General features: G+C 43.2%; 1 protein-coding gene across 1 annotated transcript in view; it reads right to left on the reverse strand.

Annotated features, from left to right (window-relative positions):
- LOC147883813 (uncharacterized) overlaps nucleotides 1-23,402 on the reverse strand; it is a 46,721-nt gene that overhangs the window by 20,889 nt on the left and 2,430 nt on the right. Inside the window, exon 7 of the mRNA XM_087398115.1 lies at nucleotides 8,509-8,619. Within this exon, the coding sequence (XP_087254241.1) occupies nucleotides 8,509-8,619 (111 nt within the window). The remainder of the gene's footprint in view (nucleotides 1-8,508; nucleotides 8,620-23,402) is intronic.

Consider the following 23,402-nt stretch of genomic DNA (forward strand, 5'->3'; position numbering starts at 1 on the left):
TCCCACAACAGAGCAAAAAAGATAGGACTCTAGAGATGCACAAGCTCTTTCAGTAATTTCTCTTTCTGTCAAGAGGTTCATTATACCTCATATTCGGTCATGCAAGACATCTATGGCAGCTTGGGTAATACTTGAAAGTATGTTTGCAGCAAGGAACGATGCCAGGGTTTCCTTTCTGAAGCGAGAACTTTCCCATACATATATGGAGGAGGGAGATTCCATGAATTCTCACCTCACAAAGCTTCAGGATCTCAGGGAACAATTGCTGAACATTGATGAAGTCATTCCGGATTCAGAGAAGATCTCCACCACTTTGAACTCTCTTCCTGAGTCCTATCTCGGTTTCCACACCTCGCTGAATTTGTCATTGACGAAGGGCAGCAATCCTCTCTCCTTTCACGAGTTGGTAGGACTTCTGTTGCAAGAGGAACAAACACGCAAAAATATGGCAACCCGGGCTGGCGAGCATGCTATGCTCTCTAAGTCCAAGCCCAAGGGTAAAGGGCAGCAAAAACCACATGCCCATCAGCCCACACATCAGCATAAAGCTGATTCTGGACAGCCTTCTTATAAGGCACAGAGTGATACAAACAAGCAGAAAAAGAAGGGCATCTGTCATTATTGCAAGAAGCCAGGTCATTATATTGGAGAGTGCAAGAAGCGCATAGCCAAAGAAAAGAAAAGGGATTCCGGTACGACTGTATTAGATGCATCAGGTCCACATTGCCATGATGGAGGAGATGTTGCAGCCAACTTAGTTGAAGAGCACTATGCCTTTTTGTCTTGCACTTCAAATTTTTCAGTGGGTAGTTCAGATACTACAGCCACTAATGATGATGACCCATATGCTTTTTTGACTTGCAGTTACGATCCTTCAAAGAATGAATGCTCTTTCAGCGTTGATGAGACACTACATACTTGGTATTTTGATGGTGGTGCTTCAAAGCACATCACTTCCAAGAAAAATCTGTTTGTAACTCGGCATTCTTCACCCACCAAGAAGAAGGTAACTTGTGCAAATAATTCTTCTTATTCAGTGTGTGGAGTGGGAGACATTATTCTCACATCCACTGATGGCACAAATTTCAGAATTTCAGATGTACTCTATAGGCCAGACATAAAGAAGAATTTGCTTTCAGTGTCCTCACTCAATAGAGGAGGATTTCAGGTTGTTTTTGATGATGACAAGTGTGCAGTCAGAGACAAAGAAAATGAATATGCTTTGAGATTGTCTGGCACTTTGTATCGAGGTCTTTTTCAGCTTGATTTATATGAAAAAAGATCCCATCTTGCATTATCAGTTAGCACTCCCACTGCTGCGATGCAGAATGCGGAGTTATGGCATGCCAGGTATGGGCACATGAGCTATGGCAGCTTAATGACACTTCGGAGACATTATATGGTTGATGCATTACCTCCTTTGAAGTCGCCTCCTCCTCATGCATGTGAAGGTTGCATTCTTGGCAAAATGTATAGGCTTCCCTTCAAGGAGGATGGTGCAATGAAAGCTACAAGAAAATTGCAGCTTATTCACAGTGATGTCTGAGGTCCCATGAGGACACCTGCTTTTGGGGGTTATCTCTATTTTGTTACATTCATAGATGACTTTGCCAACTACACTTGGGTCTATGGTCTCAAGGCGAAATCAGAAGTGTTTATGCATTTCAAACACTTTGTGGCTATGGTTGAAAATGAGACAAGACTCAAGGTGCAGACACTTCGCACAGATCGAGGGAGGGAATATATGTCTCATGAATTTGAGACATTTCTGAAAGAAAAAGGCATTATGCATCAGCTTACAGTGAGGCTTACACCTCAACAGAATGGCAAAGCTCAGCGGAAGAATCACACCGCCATGGAAATGGATAGATGCATGCTCACAAGTAAGAAGTTACCTCATAGGTTTTGGCTAAAGGCCTCATGTGTGCCAACTATATTTTAAATCGGGCTCCTACAAAGGCTTTGAAGCATAGTTACGCTGAAACGCCGAAACGGCGCAACAAAGGTCCGAAACACCGTTTCCCCCGTGCCAGACCCCCCGAAACTCAAAACGGCCCCGAAACCCGAAACGCAGGCTGAAACGACGATCAAAAACGTCATTGCAGACCCGAAATGCACCGTTTCGGGTGTCGTTTCGAGCGTGACCTAAAAAGAGGACAAAACAATAAAAATGCCGCCCGTGCCGTCGCGTGTTTTTGCCCTTCTGCCTGCTACTCTCCCCCCCCGATTTCTTGCCCGCCTGTTCTCTCCCGAGTCTCGAGTCCCAACCCTACGAGTGGCTGCTCTTTTGGACACTCGGCTTTGGTCACTGGTGAGCACATTTCCTTTCTCGAATCTCTATGCTTCTCTTGCCACAAACATCTTGCTGTTTTTTGGCTGCAACCATTGATTCTTGGCTTCTCCCTTTGAAATTTGATCTATTGCAGCTTGTACAAGTGCTCTTTTTGCTCATGGATATGGCTTCACAAAGCGTTGTCCCTCAGCAAGAGAAGGAGTTCACCCAATCGGATTATTGGTGGAGCCAAGTTGATTTGGTAGGCAAGCATGACTCCAAGACAGGAGAAGCTCGCAAGTTTAGATGCAGATGGTGTGGATTGGAGCGAGGGAACCCTGATAGGGTCAAATGTCATCTTCTTGGCATTAAGGATGGGGGGATTGGGCTATGCTCCGTAATCTCACCACAAGAGAAAGAAAGGTTGCAAAGAGAGGTTGAAGTATTGCCCACTACAAAAAGAGCAAAGACAATGGCTTCCACTGGTGTAGGAGATTCTTCAGGTGCTCATGCAACACGTGTTCAGTAGGCCACTGCATTTCAAAGTCCTCTTCCCTCTGCTACTACGACTTCTTCTTCTACGAGTGCACATGGAGCTCCTGCTAATATTCCTGCTACATCTCGGTCTACTTCACATAGGCAGAGCAGTCTTTACACATCATGGCATCCGCAAAGGAAGGCACAAGTAGATGCAGCTGTGGCCCGATTTTTTTACTCCAATGGGATTAGCTTCAATGTTGCTAGATCACCCTACTTCAAAGAGATGGTGTTAGAAATCAAAACATTTGGATCCACATATACCCCTCCCACATTTGACGCTTTGAGGGGCAAGCTTCTAGAGGATGAGGTGGTGGCAGTTAAGCAAGCTATTAAACCTGTGAAAGAGAAATGGGTAAAGTATGGGGTAAGTTTGGTTGCAGATGGATGGAGTGATGTGCGAAGTCACTCACTAGAGGATATCCTTGCATATTGTAGGGGATTTGCACTCTACATACACTCCATAGAGTGTGGAGTGCAACAAAAAACAGCATCTGTATTGATGCAAATGTTGGGCAAATGCAGTGGAATATGTAGGGCCGTCTAATGTTTTGCAACTTGTTTCAGATGGGAAAAATACCAATAAGGGAGCAGGTGCATTATTGGAGCAAAAGTATCCTCATATCCAGTGGAGTGCTTGTGTAGCACATTGCTTGAATAATTTATTGAAAGACATTGGCAAATTGGATTGGGTCAAGAATGTTATTGACAATGGAAAAGAGTGGTTAACTTCATCACACGACAAAATTTTTCTCTTGCTTTGTACCGTAAATTTGCCAACAAGGAGCTTTTGAAGTATGCAAAGACAAGATTTGCATACAACTTATTGATGCTTCGCAGGCTCCTTGAAATGAGACCTGCACTGAAACTAGTTGTGGCAAGCCCAGAGTGGGATGCATGGCCCATTTCTAGGCAAGCTCTTGGAATTTATTGTTATGACTTGTGCATAGGCAGTGATGAATTTTGGGCTGATGCATCTCACATTGTTCATCTATGTGTGCCTATTGTGAAGCTGCTTAACGAAGTTGATGGAGATATGCCTTTTCTTGGTAAGGTGGATGAGGGGATGGATCGGATGATTGAGAATATCAGAGAAATAGAAAAGGATTCCCAAAGGTTGAGAGAATTGGAAGAGTTGGCTGTGAGCAGATGGAATCAATATTACTCTCCCATGCATGCAACTGCCTTTGTGTTGGACCCGGAGTTTCAACACAAGGCAAGTGCACAACAGAGTGATGCAGAGGTTGTTCGTGGTTGCGACCTCACTCTTCAAAAGATGGTGCCAACTCCTGATGGACGGCGGAGGATAAAAGACCAGCTTGCCAATTATCGCAATAAGGAAGGCATGTATGGATGGCCAGATGTAGAAATCTGAAATTTATGAGTTTTGGAATTTCAGATTTCGAGTTGGGGCTGTTACATGGTGGGAGGATTACGGAGCTGATTCCCCCGAGTTGCAAAAGCTTGCCATCCGCATTCTAAGCCAAGCTTGCACCTCCTCTTCTTGTGAGCGTTTGTGGAGTAGCTTTGCCCATATCCACACAAAGAAGAGAAATCGTCTGCGAACGCAACGGGCCAATGATCTTGTCTTTGTTAATGTAAACTTGTGTTTGCTTAACAAGATGAGACACGAGTATACGCATGACAAATATATTGGATTTCATAGCCCAGATGATGCCCACTCACCTGATGATGATGATTTGTTAGTAGAGGAGAATGATATGAGGAGGCAAAGGTTGAGTCTCAGGATGAGGATGAGCTTATTATTTGATCATATATGATATCATCCTCAATGTAGCCTTTTTCGGGTTTCAGCTTTCTTTTTGTTACTATGACATTTGGGCTTTGAAAGCTGAATTACCATTTATGAATCATGATTGGTTTCTTAAATATCATGAATCATGAATCATTTTTCCATTTTGTAACTTGTTATAGGGATTTATAAATTACCCCACCTTGCATAATTGTTTGCATTGTGTGATTGGTAACTGGTTGAACAATGAAACTTGAATCTCCAAAGTTCAAAGTTACAATCAATATTAATGGTACTAGGTGGAGCTATAGCTTATTGTGCACTTTTTTTGAAGGTAGAGCACTCTAAATGTGTGTATGCATTACTCTAAACCCCCTTTTGTAAACCCCCTTGATGACGTGGCGTTTTCCCGTTTCACCCCCTCTCAAAAATCCTGAAACGTTTCCGTTTCCGTTTCCGTTTCCTGTTTCCGTTTCCCCGTTTCCCGTAACTCTGCTTTGAAGACTATCACTCCCTATGAGGCATGGCATGGGGGAGAGCCTTCACTGGACCATTTCAGAGTTTTTCGTTGTGTAGCATATGCCCACGTGCCTGTGGAGTTCGGACACAAGTTGTCAGATAAGGCACTAAAATGCATTTTTGTGGGATATAGTTCACAAAGCAAAGGCTATTGTCTCTACAATCCTGCTACACGCAAGATTTTTGTTAGTAGAGATGTCATATTCTCTGAAAATTCTGCACATATAAATGCTGAATTTCAGATTCCGGCCTCTTCAGATGATGTGTTTGAGGGGATGCTTCCTATAGCATTTGGTTCCCCCGCTGAAACTCAGAATTTACAACAACCTCCGCCAGCTCCACAAGTACAAATTCAGCCCCCAGCTGAATTAGTACAACCTCAGGGTGTGAATGAAGTTGTCAGGCAAGAAATTCAAGAGATACATGCAGCCAAAACAGTCCCGCATTGGTTGCTTCAGACTCCCAGGGAGCGTAGGCTTGAAGCTCCATTGCCTGGCAGAACTCGTAGTGCAGTAAGGCACATGGGGGGAGCTCATTCAATTAAATCAGCTTATGCACGTACTCTTCTTGATGAGGAGGAGCTTTGAGACATTTGAACAAGCAAAAGATAATGTGCATTGGATGAATGCCCTGCACGATGAGTTGCAGTCCATTCATAAAAATCAGACTTGGGATGTTGTGGATTTGCCACCAGGTAAGAATGCCATAGGTACACGGTGGGTTTTCAAAGTCAAAAGAAAGCTAGATGGATCCATTGATCAGGAAGGCAAGGCTGGTTGCAAAAGGATATGCTCAGAAAAAAGGCATAGATTATGAGGAGACTATTGCTCCTACATCCACGATGACCACCATCAGGTCAGTTATAGCCATGGCTACAAATTTTGAATGGAATGTTCATCAGTTGGACATTAAAACAGCTTTCCTTAATGGAGACTTGTTGGAAGAGGTTTATGTCAAACAACCTCCGGGCTTTGAAATTTCAAGAAAAGCACTTCAGGTATGCAAGCTGAATAAAGCTTTGTATGGGCTGAAACAAGCCCACGGGCATGGTATGCCAAAATTGATGCTTTTCTAACCAGCAAGGGGTTGCACAATAGTCCAACTGAGAGCACCCTCTACAACAAGAAGGATGGGGGGGATATTTTGGTCATCATTCTTTATGTAGATGACATGCTGCTCACTGGATCAAATGAGGAAGTAATTGCAGATTTCAAGGCCCAATTGAAAGCTACATTTGATATGTCAAACTTGGGCTTGTTACATTTCTTTTTGGGGATCCAGTTTATTCAAGAGAAACGTGGCATTGTTATGTCTGAGTCCAAGTATGTTCAAAAGCTCTTGGACAGATTCAACATGCATGATTGCAAGCCTATGTCCACTCCCATGGAGCCGGGGCTGAAGCTTACAATGCATGATGCGGGTGAATCAATTGATGTCACACTCTATAGTCAGGCCGTTGGATGCCTCATTTATCTCTGCAATACACGACCTGATATTCAGTTTTCAGTTTCTTAGGTGAGCAGGTATATGCACAGCCCAAAGATTATGCATTGGCAGGCTGTAAAACGCATCTTTCGTTACTTGCAAGGTACAAAGTCTTTTGGCCTGATGTTTCCCAGGGGAGGTGACTTGCAGATGCATGCTTACAGTGACTTAGATTGGGCTGCAAGAGAGATCAGTATGATCTATGTGTCAACACATGACAATGTTGCAGACATCTTCACCAAAGCACTTCCACGTGAAAAGTTTGAGGCATTTCACAATGCCCTTAACTTATCTCCTTTTGGTGATTGATCATTTCCTTGTACATGACATTGGCACTGCACGGGGGTGTTAGAATTATTATTATAATTTAGCAGTGACCAATGTAATGTAATAAGTAGGTTAGGGGCACTTTTCCCTCTTTTAGAGGTTTTTCCCCCTAACCACAGTTAGTTCACTAACTACGGTTAGTGAAGAATAAGGTTTTGTCACTTAGACAAAACCCATCCCACTTCTTGTATTAGTCACTTCTTCTATTGCAAGCACTACGTGGCTAAGGTGAATCAGAAAGATGATTCCATGTAGAGTAGAAAAGATAGCAGCAGAGGAAGCGTAACGCAGTCCTCCGTGTAGCTCGATGATGATGAAGATAAGGAGCAGATCTGGGGCAGAAGGGGCAGATCTGGAGCAGGAGGGGACAGATCTGGAGCAGAGAAGCAGAAGAGACAGATCTGGAGCAGGGGAGCAGAAGAGACAGATATGGAGCAAGAGGGGACAGATCTGGAGCAGAGGAGCAGAAGAGACAGATCTGGAGCAAGGGGGGCAGATCTGGAGCAGAAGGGACTGCAGCAAAGGATGGAGGAGGTGTAGAGCAGCTGCAGGTCCTGTTCAGAGGTAGAAGAAGATGACAGAAAGCTGAACTGGAGCAGGCGGGGCTGCAGCAAAGGATGGAGGAGATGAGGAGCATCTGCAGGTCCTGTCCTGAGGTAGAAGAAGATGACAGAAAGCAGAACTGGAGCAGGCGGGGCTGCAGCAAAGGATGGAGGAGATGAGGAGCAGCTGCAGGTCCTGTCCTATCCTGAGAGTGTGGGGGCTAGTGCCTTTATAGGCCTGACCTAGCTGGTCGGCCAGCTGGTCGGCCAGTTCTTGGTCGGCCAGACCCCTGCTGGCTGACCTTTTGGCTGGCCTGCAAACTGGTATGTTTGCCCCAGAAATTGGGGATTGCTAGTTGCTTAACAAGTAAAACCAAACAAACAAAAGGAAAAAGAGACTCAGCAGGAATACTCACTCAACACATGCAAGGACTCGACACATGTGTTGCTTTATGCTAAGGGCTTTAATGGGATAGTGAAGCAGGCCTCAAAGACCTCTATTTATAGGGGGAAACCCCCCAAAACCTGCCCAACTGGAATCCTACACACTGCAGGCTCAACTTTTCACCAACTGAGCAATGTGACAGATCTGATCTGATGGCTGAAAAACTCTGCCTGGATCTAGGCCCCAAGAGGGTTTCCGGCTATCCCTATATATATGCCCTCTGATTGCAGTCAAAACCGGCTGCAGTAATACTGCAATAGGCCCGCCAAAACAGCCTCTTTCCAGCCATCATCTGATCTACAGACCTGCCACCTACAAACAGTAGCGATCTCCACACCCCATTCCTACCCTACCTACCCCTACCCAGGTGCACTGCCACCATGTCCTCCACTTTTGGGGCCTGGTGGGTAGCGACCGGCATTTATGACTAATCTTACAAAAAAGATGCTTCATTCGACAGAAATGTCCACCACACCCAACCCCACCCCACCCCAAAAAAAAGCCGTATGTAAGTTCGGTTTGCCATTCACTCTAATTATAAAAACTAAAGGATTTCAAATTTGTACTAAGATTTATCAATACATGGCATAAAAATGGTGAATGAAAAGTAAAAAGTAAAAGAACTCACATCAATTTCAATCAACCTGTCCACAACTGCCATTAGCATTTTGTTCCTGATAAACTCCCCCGTAGATTTTTGTTCAAGACGGAGCATGTTCTCCAAGTATAGTACATTCCACTGCCCAAAAATACAACGATTAGCTAGAAATCATGTATAAACCCAGAAAGGCATAAAATTTAGCTAAGTCTAGTTCCAGCATCTCAATGTCTTCATCCCTCTTTCACTTTACATAAGACAACAATTCTTCAAAAAACTGAAAACAGCACCAATTTTCCACAGCTCTAAGCATGCACGCATGTATATCTTTATGCTTTCTTTAATTTATATTCTTGTCTATATACCTATATCTATATACATACATACTAGTGACAGGATGCCATGCCATGTGGTCACATTGTATGTTGCCACATGGGCATGGGCGGATTTGTGTATGGGGCTGCACAGTTGGCCCACCAGAGAAGACTCTATGAGCTTGATGGAGCCAATCCTAGGGGCAAAGTACAATCCCGTGGCAGAGTTTAAGACCCCACCTGAGGGCTAACTGGTCTTTTATATGCCCAAAGGCCAAGTCTGATCAGTCTGAGCAGCAATCCGGCCAGCTAGAGGGCTGGATGGTGCGGCCGAAATGCAAAGCTCTCTCTCTTTCTTGATCTGTTCCTTTTCTGATGTTATGCAGCAGACAAGAATGTAGGGATAGAGAAAGTAATGCAGAGATATGGCCTCCAATGGGAAAGAGCGCTCCGGACTGATATTATGTTGACTCTTGCTTAAAGCACACAGCAGATGCAACGTGTATATGAAGTGAATGTGCATCACGTGAGAGGTGAGACATGAATAGGCTCACGCCTATTCATACCACCCCATTTACTCAATTACGCTTAGCCCAATTTAAATGACTACCGTACCCCCTTAATCTACGTATTACAAATTGCAAAATTAAGCCAGTTGAGGGCATTTGTGGCATAAAGCAAAAAGATCAATAGGGTAACAGCCTCTGAATTGCAGGTGTCAAATAAAATGATGTGCAATGGTTGCATTCCCTAATGAACCTGTGTACTAGGAAAAAAAAGAATAACGTGCGCATTAATAAGCTGAAGATGACCTTTCAACTTACCTTCTTCACTATATTATCGGTCGGTGCAAAAGAATAGATTGAGATTTGGAGATGGTATACTCAAACTCAATGATCTCCACTAGAAAAGCTATTAAAAATGGTTAATCTGATTATCACTATGGTATCTCTTCAAATTGCTAGCATGAAATACAATATCATGTGCTAGTGAACTAGTATTCTCAACTCATATGCTCGGGATTCCTCTTTTGGATACAATACTGCTGAAATCTGAAAAGGACCGTAAAACTTCAATGCTAGCTTGACATGTCTCGTACTTCCCTTCACTAACTTGATGCTTCTTTTGTCAATCTTCAACAAGACCCAATCATCTCTTGCCATAGTAAACTTATTTTCCTCTTCTTATTGGATTGTTGAACCGGGGCCTTCTTTTTACCTGCTCAATAACCTGTAACATATCCTCGCCAAATTGGTCAGCAACCAAAATCCTATCTCCCAAATGTGTTATTGGCGTGGGTAAACATAAAAGATTTCGCGTGGAGCTTTCTTAGTGGAAGTATGTATAGTGTTATTATGAGCGAACTCTAGCATGGGTAAGACTTCTCAGTTCCGGCCATCTTCTAGGTTAGTCATAGACTTAAGCTCAAAGGAAGGTGGTTATGGTTTGATTGGCTATTTCACTTTGACCATCTATTTGAACATGGAAGGTTGTAGCAAATTTGAGTTTGGTTCCAAGGTTTCCAAATAAGGTTGTCCAAAAGTTACTAATGAAACGGCCATCGTCATCACAAGTAATAGATTTTGGCAATAGACTAAAGAATTTCCTAATGGATAGCTTTGCTGTCTCAGGAGCAGATAACTCCTTTTTACAAGAGGGTTAAATAGGATTGCTTACTAAACCTATCTTTAAAAGTGAGAATTTTCTCAAACTGACCAACCTTGGGGAATCTTCATACATATTCCATTGTGACATATTCCCACCTTTCAGAGGGAATAGATAAAGGTTGCAAAAGTCCAACAGTCTTGCATGTATTAAATTCAATGCATTGGCACACATGACATTGTTGAACGAAGGCTGAAACTTCCTTGAGAAGCTTAGGCCAACGGAAGTACCTCTCAAAATTATCCTTCTTATGACTTTATGTCGAGAAAGATGGACTCATATGTAACTCATTCCTAATTCTTGTGTAAGTAATATTCATGCCTACTCCCGACTTTATTCGTGATCTATGAGTGCACTCTCATCCACCACTAGCCCATCGGATGCTGAGGAAGACGCTCTCTGAAACCTCAAACCAACAAGACCTTTGTAAAAACAGCGTCACCAAAACCTTTTACTTGCTGGCTGAGCAACTTTTGCTGAGAAAATCACTCTCTCTCCCTCTCTCTCTCTCTCTCTCTCTCTCTCTCTCTCTCTCTCTCATACACAGCACTAGGGCCCAGGACAACATGTCGGGCTGGATCCCCCTGAAGGCTTTTGTTCATTCAGAAAATCATGAGTACAAGGTACAATTCAGCTCACGGGCTGCTTGGTTGAAAAACATACGTTAATAGGTTTTTTTTAACAAAGAGCCCACCAGCTCAAACTTTCTTGGCAACATGCCACTTGTCCAAAATCTAGACTAACTTAAATTACATGCCTCAAAGGGCAAATTATGGGGTCTTCATAGAACTAGGTCATGCGAGCAACTCATGGTCACCTGCTAGGCTCCATATCCCTTGGGCCTTTAATCCCTCTTGGTACCTACAATCATTAACTAAAGTGCACAACCATGGCACCCATTAATGGTCAGTGCTTTGCATGCAAATAATAATCTGTGGACTAATCCTAGTCACTGTGGGCATCCCCACCAAGCAAACATGTGCACATAAAATAACTAACTCTGTGGTTGACCGAAGCCAACCCTTCTAGCCGTACTTAAGGACTTTGACCAGGGTCAAAGCACCTTAATTAATGCTAGAACTCTCCGATCGGAGTCGGAAATTATCTAGGTTCACTTGCTTTGGCTGAAGTCAACTCTTTTTTACCGGAGTCAAAGGTTCTTTGGTTAACCGGAGTTAACCCCCTTGGCATACCCCAAGTCTTACTAACTGTGGTTAAGTATAGTTAACCAAGGTTAAGTATCTTTGACCGAAGTCAATACTTTGACCAATAAACGATCACTTTTTGAACATAATTTAATAAACGAGAGACTCTTTAATTATGATCAAATAAATGATCAATTAAAACTTTGACTTTGGAGTATTTACAACTTGGTGACACTTTCAATTCACGGGCTTATTATCAATCTCCCCAGCTACGCAAATATCCTTGGTGTTCTTCGAGTTGCTCGTGCAATGAAATATGAAGAAATGGTTGATGTATTAATGAAGCTAAGAAAATTGGCCATACGACCAATGGACGCTTTAGATAACTTTAAAAGCTTGAAGAAGAAGAAGCGAATCTTGTGGAGGTAGAGTCAAACCAAAACATTGACAACCCAACAGACAATGCTCTCACTGTCATGGCAGATCTTTCTATTGGGGAAGATAGCCCTGACTTTTTGGGCTTTCTAGTTTTATGTTGTTAAGTCAATAATGGATCCTCTCCCAAAATGATTGTGTGTATGCCTTTTCCTCTAAACGCTTCATGACATCTTCTATATATACCTTTGTAAGACTAGAATAAGTCCAATCATACAAATTTAGATTTTTTGTTGTTCTAAAGATCAAAAATCTACACAGAAAATAAAAGAGAAAATAAAAGAGAATATGAAAGAGAAGAAAAAAGAGGCAAACAAAAACTTTTAAGAAAAACAAAAGGAAGACATACTTAGCAAGCAAAGCAACACATATGTCATCATCAGTGCCCAAGCATAAGCAGCTATACTAGGTTTCTAAAGACCCGCGGAGTCTCTTGGGCAGAGAAGGACTAGGAAGAGACCATAAGGTTGAAAGTATGAACCCACTACTTCTCCTCACTAGGGCAAGCTTGATAAGAGGCTTGATCTTCATACCTATACATTGGTCCATTCAAAGACACAGGTGGCAGTGAAGATCATCATAACACATAACACACCCTTGTGGACAAAATCCCTCTTGCCTCTAGTCTTTTATCTATGGTGTATCGGCCTTAGGTATGTTTAGAATGATTGAACATAAGCTGAAAACAAAAATAGCCCGTTTTTCTTTTAGTTTCAAAAGAGAGTTTGTTTGCGTATGCTTATGCTTTCTAAGTTAGAAATGTTTTTTTGACTCTTTGTAGGAAACAATACATAAGTGTAAAGGACCATTTAGCTGTTTATGTTTTAAATAAGAGTGAGAGTGAGGGTGAGAGTGAGAGTGAGAGAGCGATATTCTAGTTTTTTGGAAGATTTTGTTTCTTGACTTGCTTGTTTATTTTTGCTTGGTTGCCTGCTTCCTTTCTTCTTTATTTCTTGTTTTCTTTCTCTTCTGTTTATTTGACGCATTTTAGTAAGCACTTTGGCTTCGAAGGGGGGTGTAGGATATCGAAGCCTATGTATGAGAGTCCTAGAGATTTGTAGGTGTAAAGAATCCTTGAGCAAGTGGACCACTTGTTCAAGTAGACTAAGTCTTAGATTAGATATGATCCTATGTGACCTCACCTATGAGATGTTCGTGTGCAGAAGATAAGGCCTAGACTAGGCGATAAATGAAGCCTCTATTGTACTTGCTAATTACCCTCGTCGATCACATCAATTTGTGCCTCTATCTAGTGGATCATGTGATTGCTTCTCTCTCCTTCCGTTCCTCGTTCTAAAAAAATTTGTTCCAATACATAACACTTTAAAAGGTCTAGCACCATGGAATTAGCATTCTCTCCCTAGCTGTCTATATGAGGGTAAAATGAGGGTAAAATGAAGATGAGAACTCCAATTTCATACCCATATCATCAAAAAGTGCTCTTCATAATAAAATGGTCATTCTTGAGTCTTCGTCACTTACTATCGACTTGGACATCCCATGGTACTTGAAGATCTGTGCCATAAACAACTTGGCCATATGGTGTAATTTAATAGTCATCGTGACTGGAATGAAGTGGGCTTGCTTGCTAAACCTATCGATTATGGTCCTTATCCCATCATTACTTGGCCAGCACTAGAGCGTTTTATGAAACTCTAAAGTCCAATGAAGCCATGTGGCACATTCTAAGCCGTTAGATCAACTGGCCTATTATTAGTTACTTACAATATTCTTAGCAACTGGCCAAGCATTCTAGTTCCTCTTCTTTGATTGCGGAAGATCAAATATAAAATTGATAGCAATACTCTCCCATGACCTCTGTGGTACCGCAAACGACATTAGGAGTCCTGGAGTCTTTTGTCTATCGTACTTAACCTTTTGGCATGGAAGGCATTCAATACACGTGGATATCTTTCTGTATGCCTAACCAAAAGAAGTACCTCTCAATAGCTTGTGTCGTTAGAAGAAATACCACGATGACCTACATATAGATGGCATAACATTCTTCCAAAACTGTTGTTCGCATGTTGTAGGTCACTCCACAGTGAACATCTTTCTTGAGGTGTCCCCATCCTTGCCTTTTGACGTTGATACCATCCGCAACAAATCTTCTTTCATCAACTCGATCATTAAAGCTGAAAAGCATCAAATCTCTAAGTTTTGTTTTGGATTCAATACTTAACTTGGGCACGAATACTAGGATGTAAACCAACCCTATACTTTTGAAGCTTGCCTTTTTTTAGACATGCTTGAAGGGAGTGATCTGACGATAAGCAAACCAAAACTCCTGATTATACGTCTCGACAATATCTGAAGCTGTCATACTCACCCTTCCCAAGTTGTGTGGACATCATCAAATAAATTCTTAGGCGAAAACTACTCATAGAACTATTTCTTAAAAACTTGCCACTTCTTTGGTGCTCCATCTACGACAAAAAGAGCTTCCCATCATGCGCTGGCAGAATGTAGACTTACAATCTTCCACTTTAACTTCTCCCAATAATGTCTTGATTTGAGAGCAATGTCGAACTGGTGGATGAATCAAAAGCTTGTCCACTTGCTCCATAATTTCCATCAAAAGTTGTGAACTTGATGGACCTACCACCTTCTTGAAGTCTCTGTTTTTGGGTTTGGATCTCCTTCTTTTTCATCTATGGGGAGAACACGCTTTGAATGTGGAAGAGAAAGGGAAAGAAGAAGAAGCAAAAGAAGAACTGTTAGACTAGGGCAGGCTGAAACTTGGGGATCTTTGCCCATACTTCTTACTCCATCTTCTATGGGGCTTTGGGAACGCCTTCTTCTTGGGGATTCTTTTGAGGCAAGAGGAGTAGAAGAATGCCTTCGGTTAACTTCTTTGGGTAGGGAAGTAGCTTGCTTGGACATAATCTCCTCAAATAAGTATTGAAATAGAGGTATCTACTTCAACGACTGATACTCCTCGCTTATGGCCTTAACAAATTCTTCATCTACATTATCATCGGGTCCTATGGGATGCCTATGACTAGGCTATCTAGTGGTTGAACAGCCATGTTCCGAAACCTTGATGTACGAGATGAAAAATCATACCCTAACAGATTCACAGCTTGGCCGAGTCAAAATAACTCCTCATAAGGAGACCAACACTTGACAGTTGAAGATGGGATTCGACCGGCTGCGCGATGAAGTTAAGGGTGGGAGTGGCTTTTGGTTATATGGTTCAACCACTTGTCCGAGGAATCAAGACCTAGAAATAGTAACCAAATAGTGAATCGAAGATCCAAAGACGTGCAACACACGAGCACAATAGGCGGAGCTCAAAATCGCAATCAAACAAGGACTCCTTGTCTAGATCTTGGCCTCGAAAATCTCTCTACCGATCCGAATATCTCCAAATCAATGAGTCTTAAGTATTTATTGGATCATTGTCACTAAGGAAAGTGGCGAGGCTGAGCTCCGATACCATCAAAACCTTAAACAAGACCTTCAACTAAGCTCTTGTGATTAAATCGCCGCACCAGGGTGAATTTGCATGTTGGAAAGAGGGCATTGAGCATGCTGGAATTTGAATCCCAGCAAAGAAGAGCAATTTGCAGCAATCTGAGATCAATTGGCAATTGAGGAAAGAAGGCAATTTAATGCGAATAGCACATAGGAAACTCATCCAGAGAGCTGGGAAGAAAATTGCTGCAAGATGGAAGCTGGGAGTTGATTTAGGAGAGAAAGGAGAGAGAAAGCACAAGAGAACTGCAAGAGATCTCTGGAGAAAACCCCGCTACAACTGGGGGAAAACCACATAAACAACTGGCTGCTTGAGAGCTAAGAACACACATCTCAACAACCAAGCGGAAGAAAGCACAAGGGAGTGGATGAACTGCTCCATTACCCTGCTCCTCAGGTGCAAGACTGGGCTGGCTCTACTCCTCTGCCAAGCCCCTGCAATGTGTGATGATATGCTCCACAAGAGATGGTGAATCACGAAGGAGGGGTGTCTATAAATAGCCCCAGCCTCTCCTTGGTCAGTCAGCAAGAAGGGGAGCCAACCAGCTGCTCTCCCTGGCTGACTCATATTCAAGGGGGCCGACCCCCCTCTGCCCTCTATAAAGGAATGGCTGGCAGCTCCTAGAGGGCCGACCACCTGCCCTGCTCATGGCACACAGCCCTATAAGATGTAGTAGAAAAGAGTGTGGGGATAGAGAAAGTAATACAAGATACAGCTCCAATGGGGAAGAGCACCCTGGATTGATATTATGTTGACTCTTGCTCAAGCACATAGCACATGCAGCGCATATATGAAGTGAATGTAGGTAAGGTGAGCGAGTGTGGACAAGAAGCCACACGATGACACATCGCTCACGTTCTTGGTACCACCCCATTTATAAATTGAGATACGCTTAGCCCACTTAAATAACTAAGGTTCCCCTTTAAAATCTTGGATCTTATAAGTGCACTCTATTGTGTCTCCCCTATTGACACGAACTTCCTACTTACTACAGCAGATCACGGGAGTAGCACCACAAAATATCCTCCCAGCCAACCTTGCTGGAGCGTGAGAGTACACAGAGAGAAAATCATCATCTGAAACATATACCTAGATGAATCCAGGAACATTCCCAAACTCATCCTCTAAAAACACAACATAGTGCAGTTTCAATCTCATGATAGTCACTCACAAGGTTGAAAACCATAAACTCCATCATGCATAGCAGGGACTAGCTACTATGACATCCCCACTGATGTCATCAGCGCCCAACAGTGGGTGTAGACCATAGTATAAAAATATGCTCTCACACATACAAATCCACACACCCACACATACTTGAGCATCGAGTTATACAAAGTCTTCGTACTGAGTTTCTGTCGGCACTCCGGAGGTGAAGGGCAGACTCAGCCATGATGAAGGCTAGCACTAAAGGAGAAGGCTAATCAAAAGGTAGTCCAAAATCTCTTCATTCAAGCTATAACTGCTTGTGAAGTCTAAACATTTTCATTTTAGTCTCTCCCCAACGAGCATCTAAAACATACGTGAAGGTCCATTCTCCTTCTCTCACTAACTCCACCAAGCCCCATCTCCCTAGATGGATCTAGATGCCACATGTCATCATCATAGGGTCTTTCCTAATGCATCTTTTCACCCCTCTCTTTGGATACTTTAATTTCCTTTGCCCCTAGGCACATTGCTTGCATTAGGCCCTTAGCCTTAGATCCACCTAGTCTGGTGCTATCAGCCCTCACCTAGGACCTTGACATTAATTCCCTCCCGATCATTTACATGAAGCGCAAACAAATATATTACAAACGTAGATCCTATAGGGAAATGTCGACTGATTCTTCCGAGGTCATGCCACCTCAACTAGAGCGTAACATTCCTTCCCTCTTCACACATCAGCGTCCTTGATGATAAAGTCTGGGAACACTCTCCTCAACTGGTATACAGATTCCCAAATAGCTTCTGATAGAGGCTTACCATGCCATGTAACCAACACCGTGGGTATCTTCTGATTTCGCACTTGCATTGTTCCTCGGTCCAGGATTCTTGTTGGTTTGCGTCTTGCATTATCCTCTATCTCCTGAGACAAAACAACACCTTCGATTAGTGAGTCACCAGTATGCAAAATTTTCTTTAAACGAGAAACATGAAACACTGGATGCACCTTGCAACCCTATGGCAATTCTAATTTATAGGCTACCTTGCCTATTCTCTTTAGAATTAACCACGGCCCACAATATCGAGGTGATAACTTAGCACACTCTCCTGAAGTTAACGACTTCAAGTGCGAAGGAACTCTGAGAAAAACTTTTTCTCCTTCCTTAAATTCTCTTATAGATCGGTTTTCATCCGCATACGCCTTGGCTCTATCCATAGCCTGGCGGATATTAGCTCTCGCAAGGGCTAGCATCTCCCGCATCAGAACCACAAAGTTCGCGGCACTAGGCACTTTCTGAGGTACTCCAACTATAGTTGGATTCGTTGGTCTATAACCATAGTTCAGTTCAAATGGATTGAACCCTGTAGAGGAATGTTTTCTATCATTGTAGGCAAACTCCAACAATGGCAACCACTTGTCCCATGTATGTTGCCTCAATGACACATATGCTCTAAGCATATCCTCTAAAATTTGGTTGATTCTTTCTGTCTGACCATCCGTTTCTGGATGATCCCCACTACTCATTCCCAATTAGTGTCTCAAATACCGCAGTCCAAAAATGACCGGTAAAATTGACATCTCTGTCTGACACTATGGATCTGGGTAATCCATGCAGACGAAATATATGTCTAATAAACAAATCCGCCACTTGCGGGGCACTAACTGACTCCCTAGTTGGAATGAAGTGAGCCATCTTGGTAAGACGATCAACCGCCACAAGGATAGAATCATATCCACCTTGTGTCGTAGGCAGACCTACAATAAAGTCCATGGAAATGCTCTCCCACTTAGTGGTATCTCCAAGGGCTGTAAAAGTCCGGGTGGCTTCACCCGCTCGGCCTTACTTACCTGACACGAAAAACAACGTGTAACATATTCATGAATATGCTTTTTCATCTTTCGCCAAAAAAAATCTCGCTTCACGAGATCACATGTCTTCTCGACTCCTGAATGTCCCGCACATGGGCTATCGTGGCACTGTCGAATGACTCTCTACCTGAGATCATTCTAATTAGGTACTACTACCTTGCCATTTCTTTTCAGCATACCATCCCTTATGGTATATCTTGCATATGTTTGGCCTTTTCTGGACGCCAGGTCATCTTTTCCATTTTCCCCAGGTTTTAACACATGAGCCTTAGGCCAAAGACTCTGGACAAACTCGTCCACCTTTTGAGTTTCTCTAATCTCGGTCATTAGAGCACTCTCTAATACCGTGAAACTCATGTTATGCATAATGCGTGACAACGCATCAACAACTTTATTATCTTTTCCTCTTTGGTACCGAATCATCAAATTAAACTCCTGCATGAGCTCTGCCCACCTAGCTTGGCGGCCTCTCAAGTCAGGTTGTTTACAAAAATGTTTCAGAGTATCATGATCAACATCCACATAAAACTCTGATCCATACAAATAATGTCGCCATGTTTTCAAAGCATGGACAACACCATACAACTCTAATTCATGAGTTAGTCAATTCCTTTGAGAGGGAGAAAGCTTTTTGCTTTCAAAGGCTACTCGCCTCCCCTCTTGAAGGAGAACTGCTCCTACCGCATTGCCACTTGCATCAGTTTCCAAGAACAGCAGTTTCTAGGAATCAACTATTTTTAACACTGGTCCTATGACCACAGCTTGTTTTATGGTGTTAAAACTTTCTTGTTGATTCTGTCCCCATATAAAAGCTACTTTATCTGAGGTCACATCAGTCAATGGCGATACTATTTCGGAATATCCTTTGATATGCCTTCTATAAAATTGGACAAATCCCAGGAATGATCGCAAAGCGGTCAGACTCTGAGGGATTAGCCAAGTTAGTATGGCAGCCACTTTCTTTGGATCCATTTCTACTGGCTTTCCTCAAAGTACTGAACACCATTCTTAAGTGTTCGCGATGCTCAGTAATACTTTTACTAACTACCAGAATATCGTCAATAAATGTACTACAAACTTTCCGATATACGGACGTAGTAAATCGTTCATAAGCATGACGAATATAGCCGGAGCGTTGGTAAGTCCAAAGGGCATTACCAAAAACTCATAATGACCAAACCTGCTTCTAAAAGCGGTTTTATGCACATCCTCGCCTCTAATACGGATCTGATGGTAGCCACACTTAAGATCTATCTTGCTGAAAATTACGGCCCCATGCAATGCATCTAGCAAATCATCGATCCGAGCCATCGGATACATGTGCTTAACAGTGTGATTATTTAATGCTCTGTAATCTATACAGAGGCGAAAAGTATCATCTTTCTTCCTCTTTAATATCACTGGGGAAGCAAAAGGTGAAAAACTTGGTTGAATCTCTCCCAACTTGAGGGGTATTCTTCCAGTTGCCTTCGCACCTCCGCTTCTTCGGTAAAACTCATTCGATAGGGAGGTCTATTTACAGGTTCTGCCCCCGGGATTAGTTTGATCTTATGCTGAACATTCCGCTCTGGAGGTAACCCATAAGATAGCTCATCCCTAAAACAGTCAGAGAACTCCTCTGTTGTAAGATCAACCAGCTTGGCCATTTCACCACTTTGCGCAACATCAGTGCTAGTCGAAGAATCATTAACCGGCTCTACCGATGCTGTACAAAGGAATAAAAACTCTTCTTGAGCTTTTCGGATTTCCATCACGGAAACCAACGGTCCCTGAGGTACATCTTTCTCATCTCGTAAGACATACAGCACATCATTCATCTTGAATTGATATACGTGCTTTTTCCAATCAATGGCTGGATTCTTCCTAGAATGCCACACCTTACCCAGGGCTATATCTACATGAGCAAGCTTAGTCATTTCAAAATCAAGCTTCTCAGCATAGTCCTGAATACGAAGCTCCAAATGGGTAACCCTTTGGTCCCATACTTCAGTTGAACTTCCATCTGCCATCCTGACTGTATACGCATAGTCAGATGGGCTAGTCTTTAACTTCAGCCTTTTCACCAGCTTGGAGTTAATTACATTGTGAGTTAATGCCGAGTCAAACAACACAATGACATCATGATCAGCCACTTACCCTTTCATCTTAATTAACTCCGTATCATTAAAAGATGTATACCCCGTTGCTGCGGGCTTAGATAGGATGTTATCATGTGCACTCGTTACTAGCTTAGCAACAGACACACATAACAAACAAGGTACTGACCTCTGAGAAGATCCCGCTAGCTGAATCTGCATCTGTTCAGATCTGGGACTTCCCTCCATTTCCACGTCGCATTCTGAGATTACCATCTCGGCCATCCGACGATCCTTATTTCGTGGATAATCTTTCCACTGATGAGGCTGAAGGCAACCAAAACACAAGCCTTCTCTCCTCAGTTTTTCTCTTTGCTCTCGGTTTAAGGGAGACTTTGACCAAGCCCGGGCCGCCATTAGTGTTACTTTCCTCTTCACTCCAATGGTGGTACTTGATTTAGGAGTTTCAGCTGGTTTTGCCTGCTTGGCTTGACCACTCGGCTGAGAACCACTCTGTTTACTAATCCACTTCTTCTTAAACCCAGATTTCTTCTGGAACCCATACTGGGTTCCGACCTGCGCAAACCCACTTGGCCTACTGCCCTTGGCATCTTCATAGTGCAGGGCTATGGCTATTGCATCATCCAACATGTTCGCGTACTTAGCCCGAACTTCCATTTTAATCCGATCATTCAATCCAGATATGAAATCTTTCACTTCGATTGATTGAGGTAGGGGTTCATCAACCTTCAGTACGCTCTCTTGAAACTTATTAGTGTATTCTGCCACTGACAATTTTCTCTGACGAAGGTTTCTATACTGATCCCAAGCTCGGGATGCTTCGTCAGGAGGTAAGAAGTGTTTCCTAAATTCCCTTTTAAACCCCTCCCAAGTAGTGGATGCAATACCATCTTTCTGTTGTTTAATCCACCACCGATCCGCTGCCTCACTAAACATGTGGGTGGCCTCGTGGATTTTCTTGATATCATTTCTGATTTCACAAATGGCGAACGCCTCGTTCCATTTGTGCAACCAGGTCTCAATGATATCGGAACTACGTTCATTCATCTGACCAAAATACTTTTCCGGCCTATTATTGGCAATATTAGATACTTTAGCCCTCCTAGGCTCGACCGTATGGACACTAGACTCCGGTTCCATCGGAGCCTTTCCTTTCTCATCTCGAGAAGGTCTGGCAGATACTATGTATCACTCTTCTAAGTTCAGACTGCCCTGCATTTGCCTGTAACTGTTGCACTAATAGCTGTTGCAAGGCATCCTCAAGTAATGCAATCCTGCCAGATATAAGGTGTGAACTACTGGACGCGACACCTCCTGATACTTTAGCCCTCCTAGGCTCGACCGTATGGACACTAGACTCCGGTTCCATAATCCGGTTCCATCAGAGCCTTTCCTTTCTCATCTCGAGAAGCTCTGGCAGACATACTATGTATCACTCTTCTAAGTTCAGACTGCCCTGCATTTGCCTGTAACTGTTGCAAGGCATCCTTAAGTAATGCAATCCTGCCAGATATAAACTACTGGACGCGACACTTGCTGGGTCGGCCGGACTCCTGACTCTACAAGGTCCATCCTCGAAGCACCTTCTTCTGCTTCCATTCAGGTCAATGGGTGTTTTGCTTTTTTTTTTTTAATAAATAAACACCGCTAGAACACTGTATTACAAACTGACACAATTCCCTATACTAGGGAATACCTGCAATCTGACAACTATACTGACTAGGTAATTGACACACGCATATAAGCAAATACCGCCTTTCCCTAAACTAGGGAGATTCCTGCAAACAAACTGGTTTTATCACAAAGGCATATGCACAAGCATAGTCTCTCAGATTGCCCACAGGAATTTGAAGAAGTCAAAAGAATCCCAAGTTTGCTATGTACCCTGCTATGGCATCCAACCTTCATGCAAACTAAATATTCCACGATAACCTCTTCATGCAAGCGGAGCATCAATAAAGACTAAGGTCGGGGAAAAAAAAAAACACAGAATTGATGACGAATGCCAAAGAAAGCTCCCTGGTTGATTCGCCTCTGCACACAGCTCTCACTGGCTATCAGGATTTTGATGCGTCAACCATCACCGAGATCTGATCACCACCGCGGGAGGACCACCGAAAATCGATTCGTCACCAAATGACACATCGCTTCAGATTACACTGCCAGTTGATGGCAGCCTGCGCTCTACATACGCAATTCTCCGCCCGTCTGCTGCGTCACATCACGTGTCTCCACGAACCGCCTAACGAGCAATCTACAGTCCTACTGCGCTACGTTCACGAACTATTCGTGCTCCTGCTCTCCGCTCATGATCACTTAGATCAGACCCACGTAACGCCTCACGTCAATTCCCGCTCGTTCTGCTCAACCACCAAATATATACGCAATCCCGCTTCAGCTGCGCTTCACGCTACTTATTCGCTATGTCTACATTGTACCTACGCCTTGGATACGGGCCTCCCGCATCTGCAAATGTGCGTCAATTGCATGCAGTCACGTCGTCACATCATCCACGAGCTTCACGTCACGTCACACTGGCCACCGTGAAGCCTCACGCTATCACTTCCCAAGCTTGCCTCCCCGTGCTCTGATACCAAATGACACGAACTTCCTACTTACTATAGCAGATCACCGGAGTAGCACCACAAAATATCCTCCCAGCCAACCTTGCTGGAGCGTGAGTACACACAGAGAAAATCATCATCTGAAACATACGTGAAGGTCCATTCTCCTTCTCTCACTAACTCCAACAAGCCCCATCTCCCTAGATGGATC

This window comes from Dipteris shenzhenensis, chromosome 27 (genome assembly GCF_047967505.1).
Source record: "Dipteris shenzhenensis isolate YYH24624 ecotype China chromosome 27, Dip_SZ_1.0, whole genome shotgun sequence".
NCBI classification, from domain to species: domain Eukaryota; kingdom Viridiplantae; phylum Streptophyta; class Polypodiopsida; order Gleicheniales; family Dipteridaceae; genus Dipteris; species Dipteris shenzhenensis.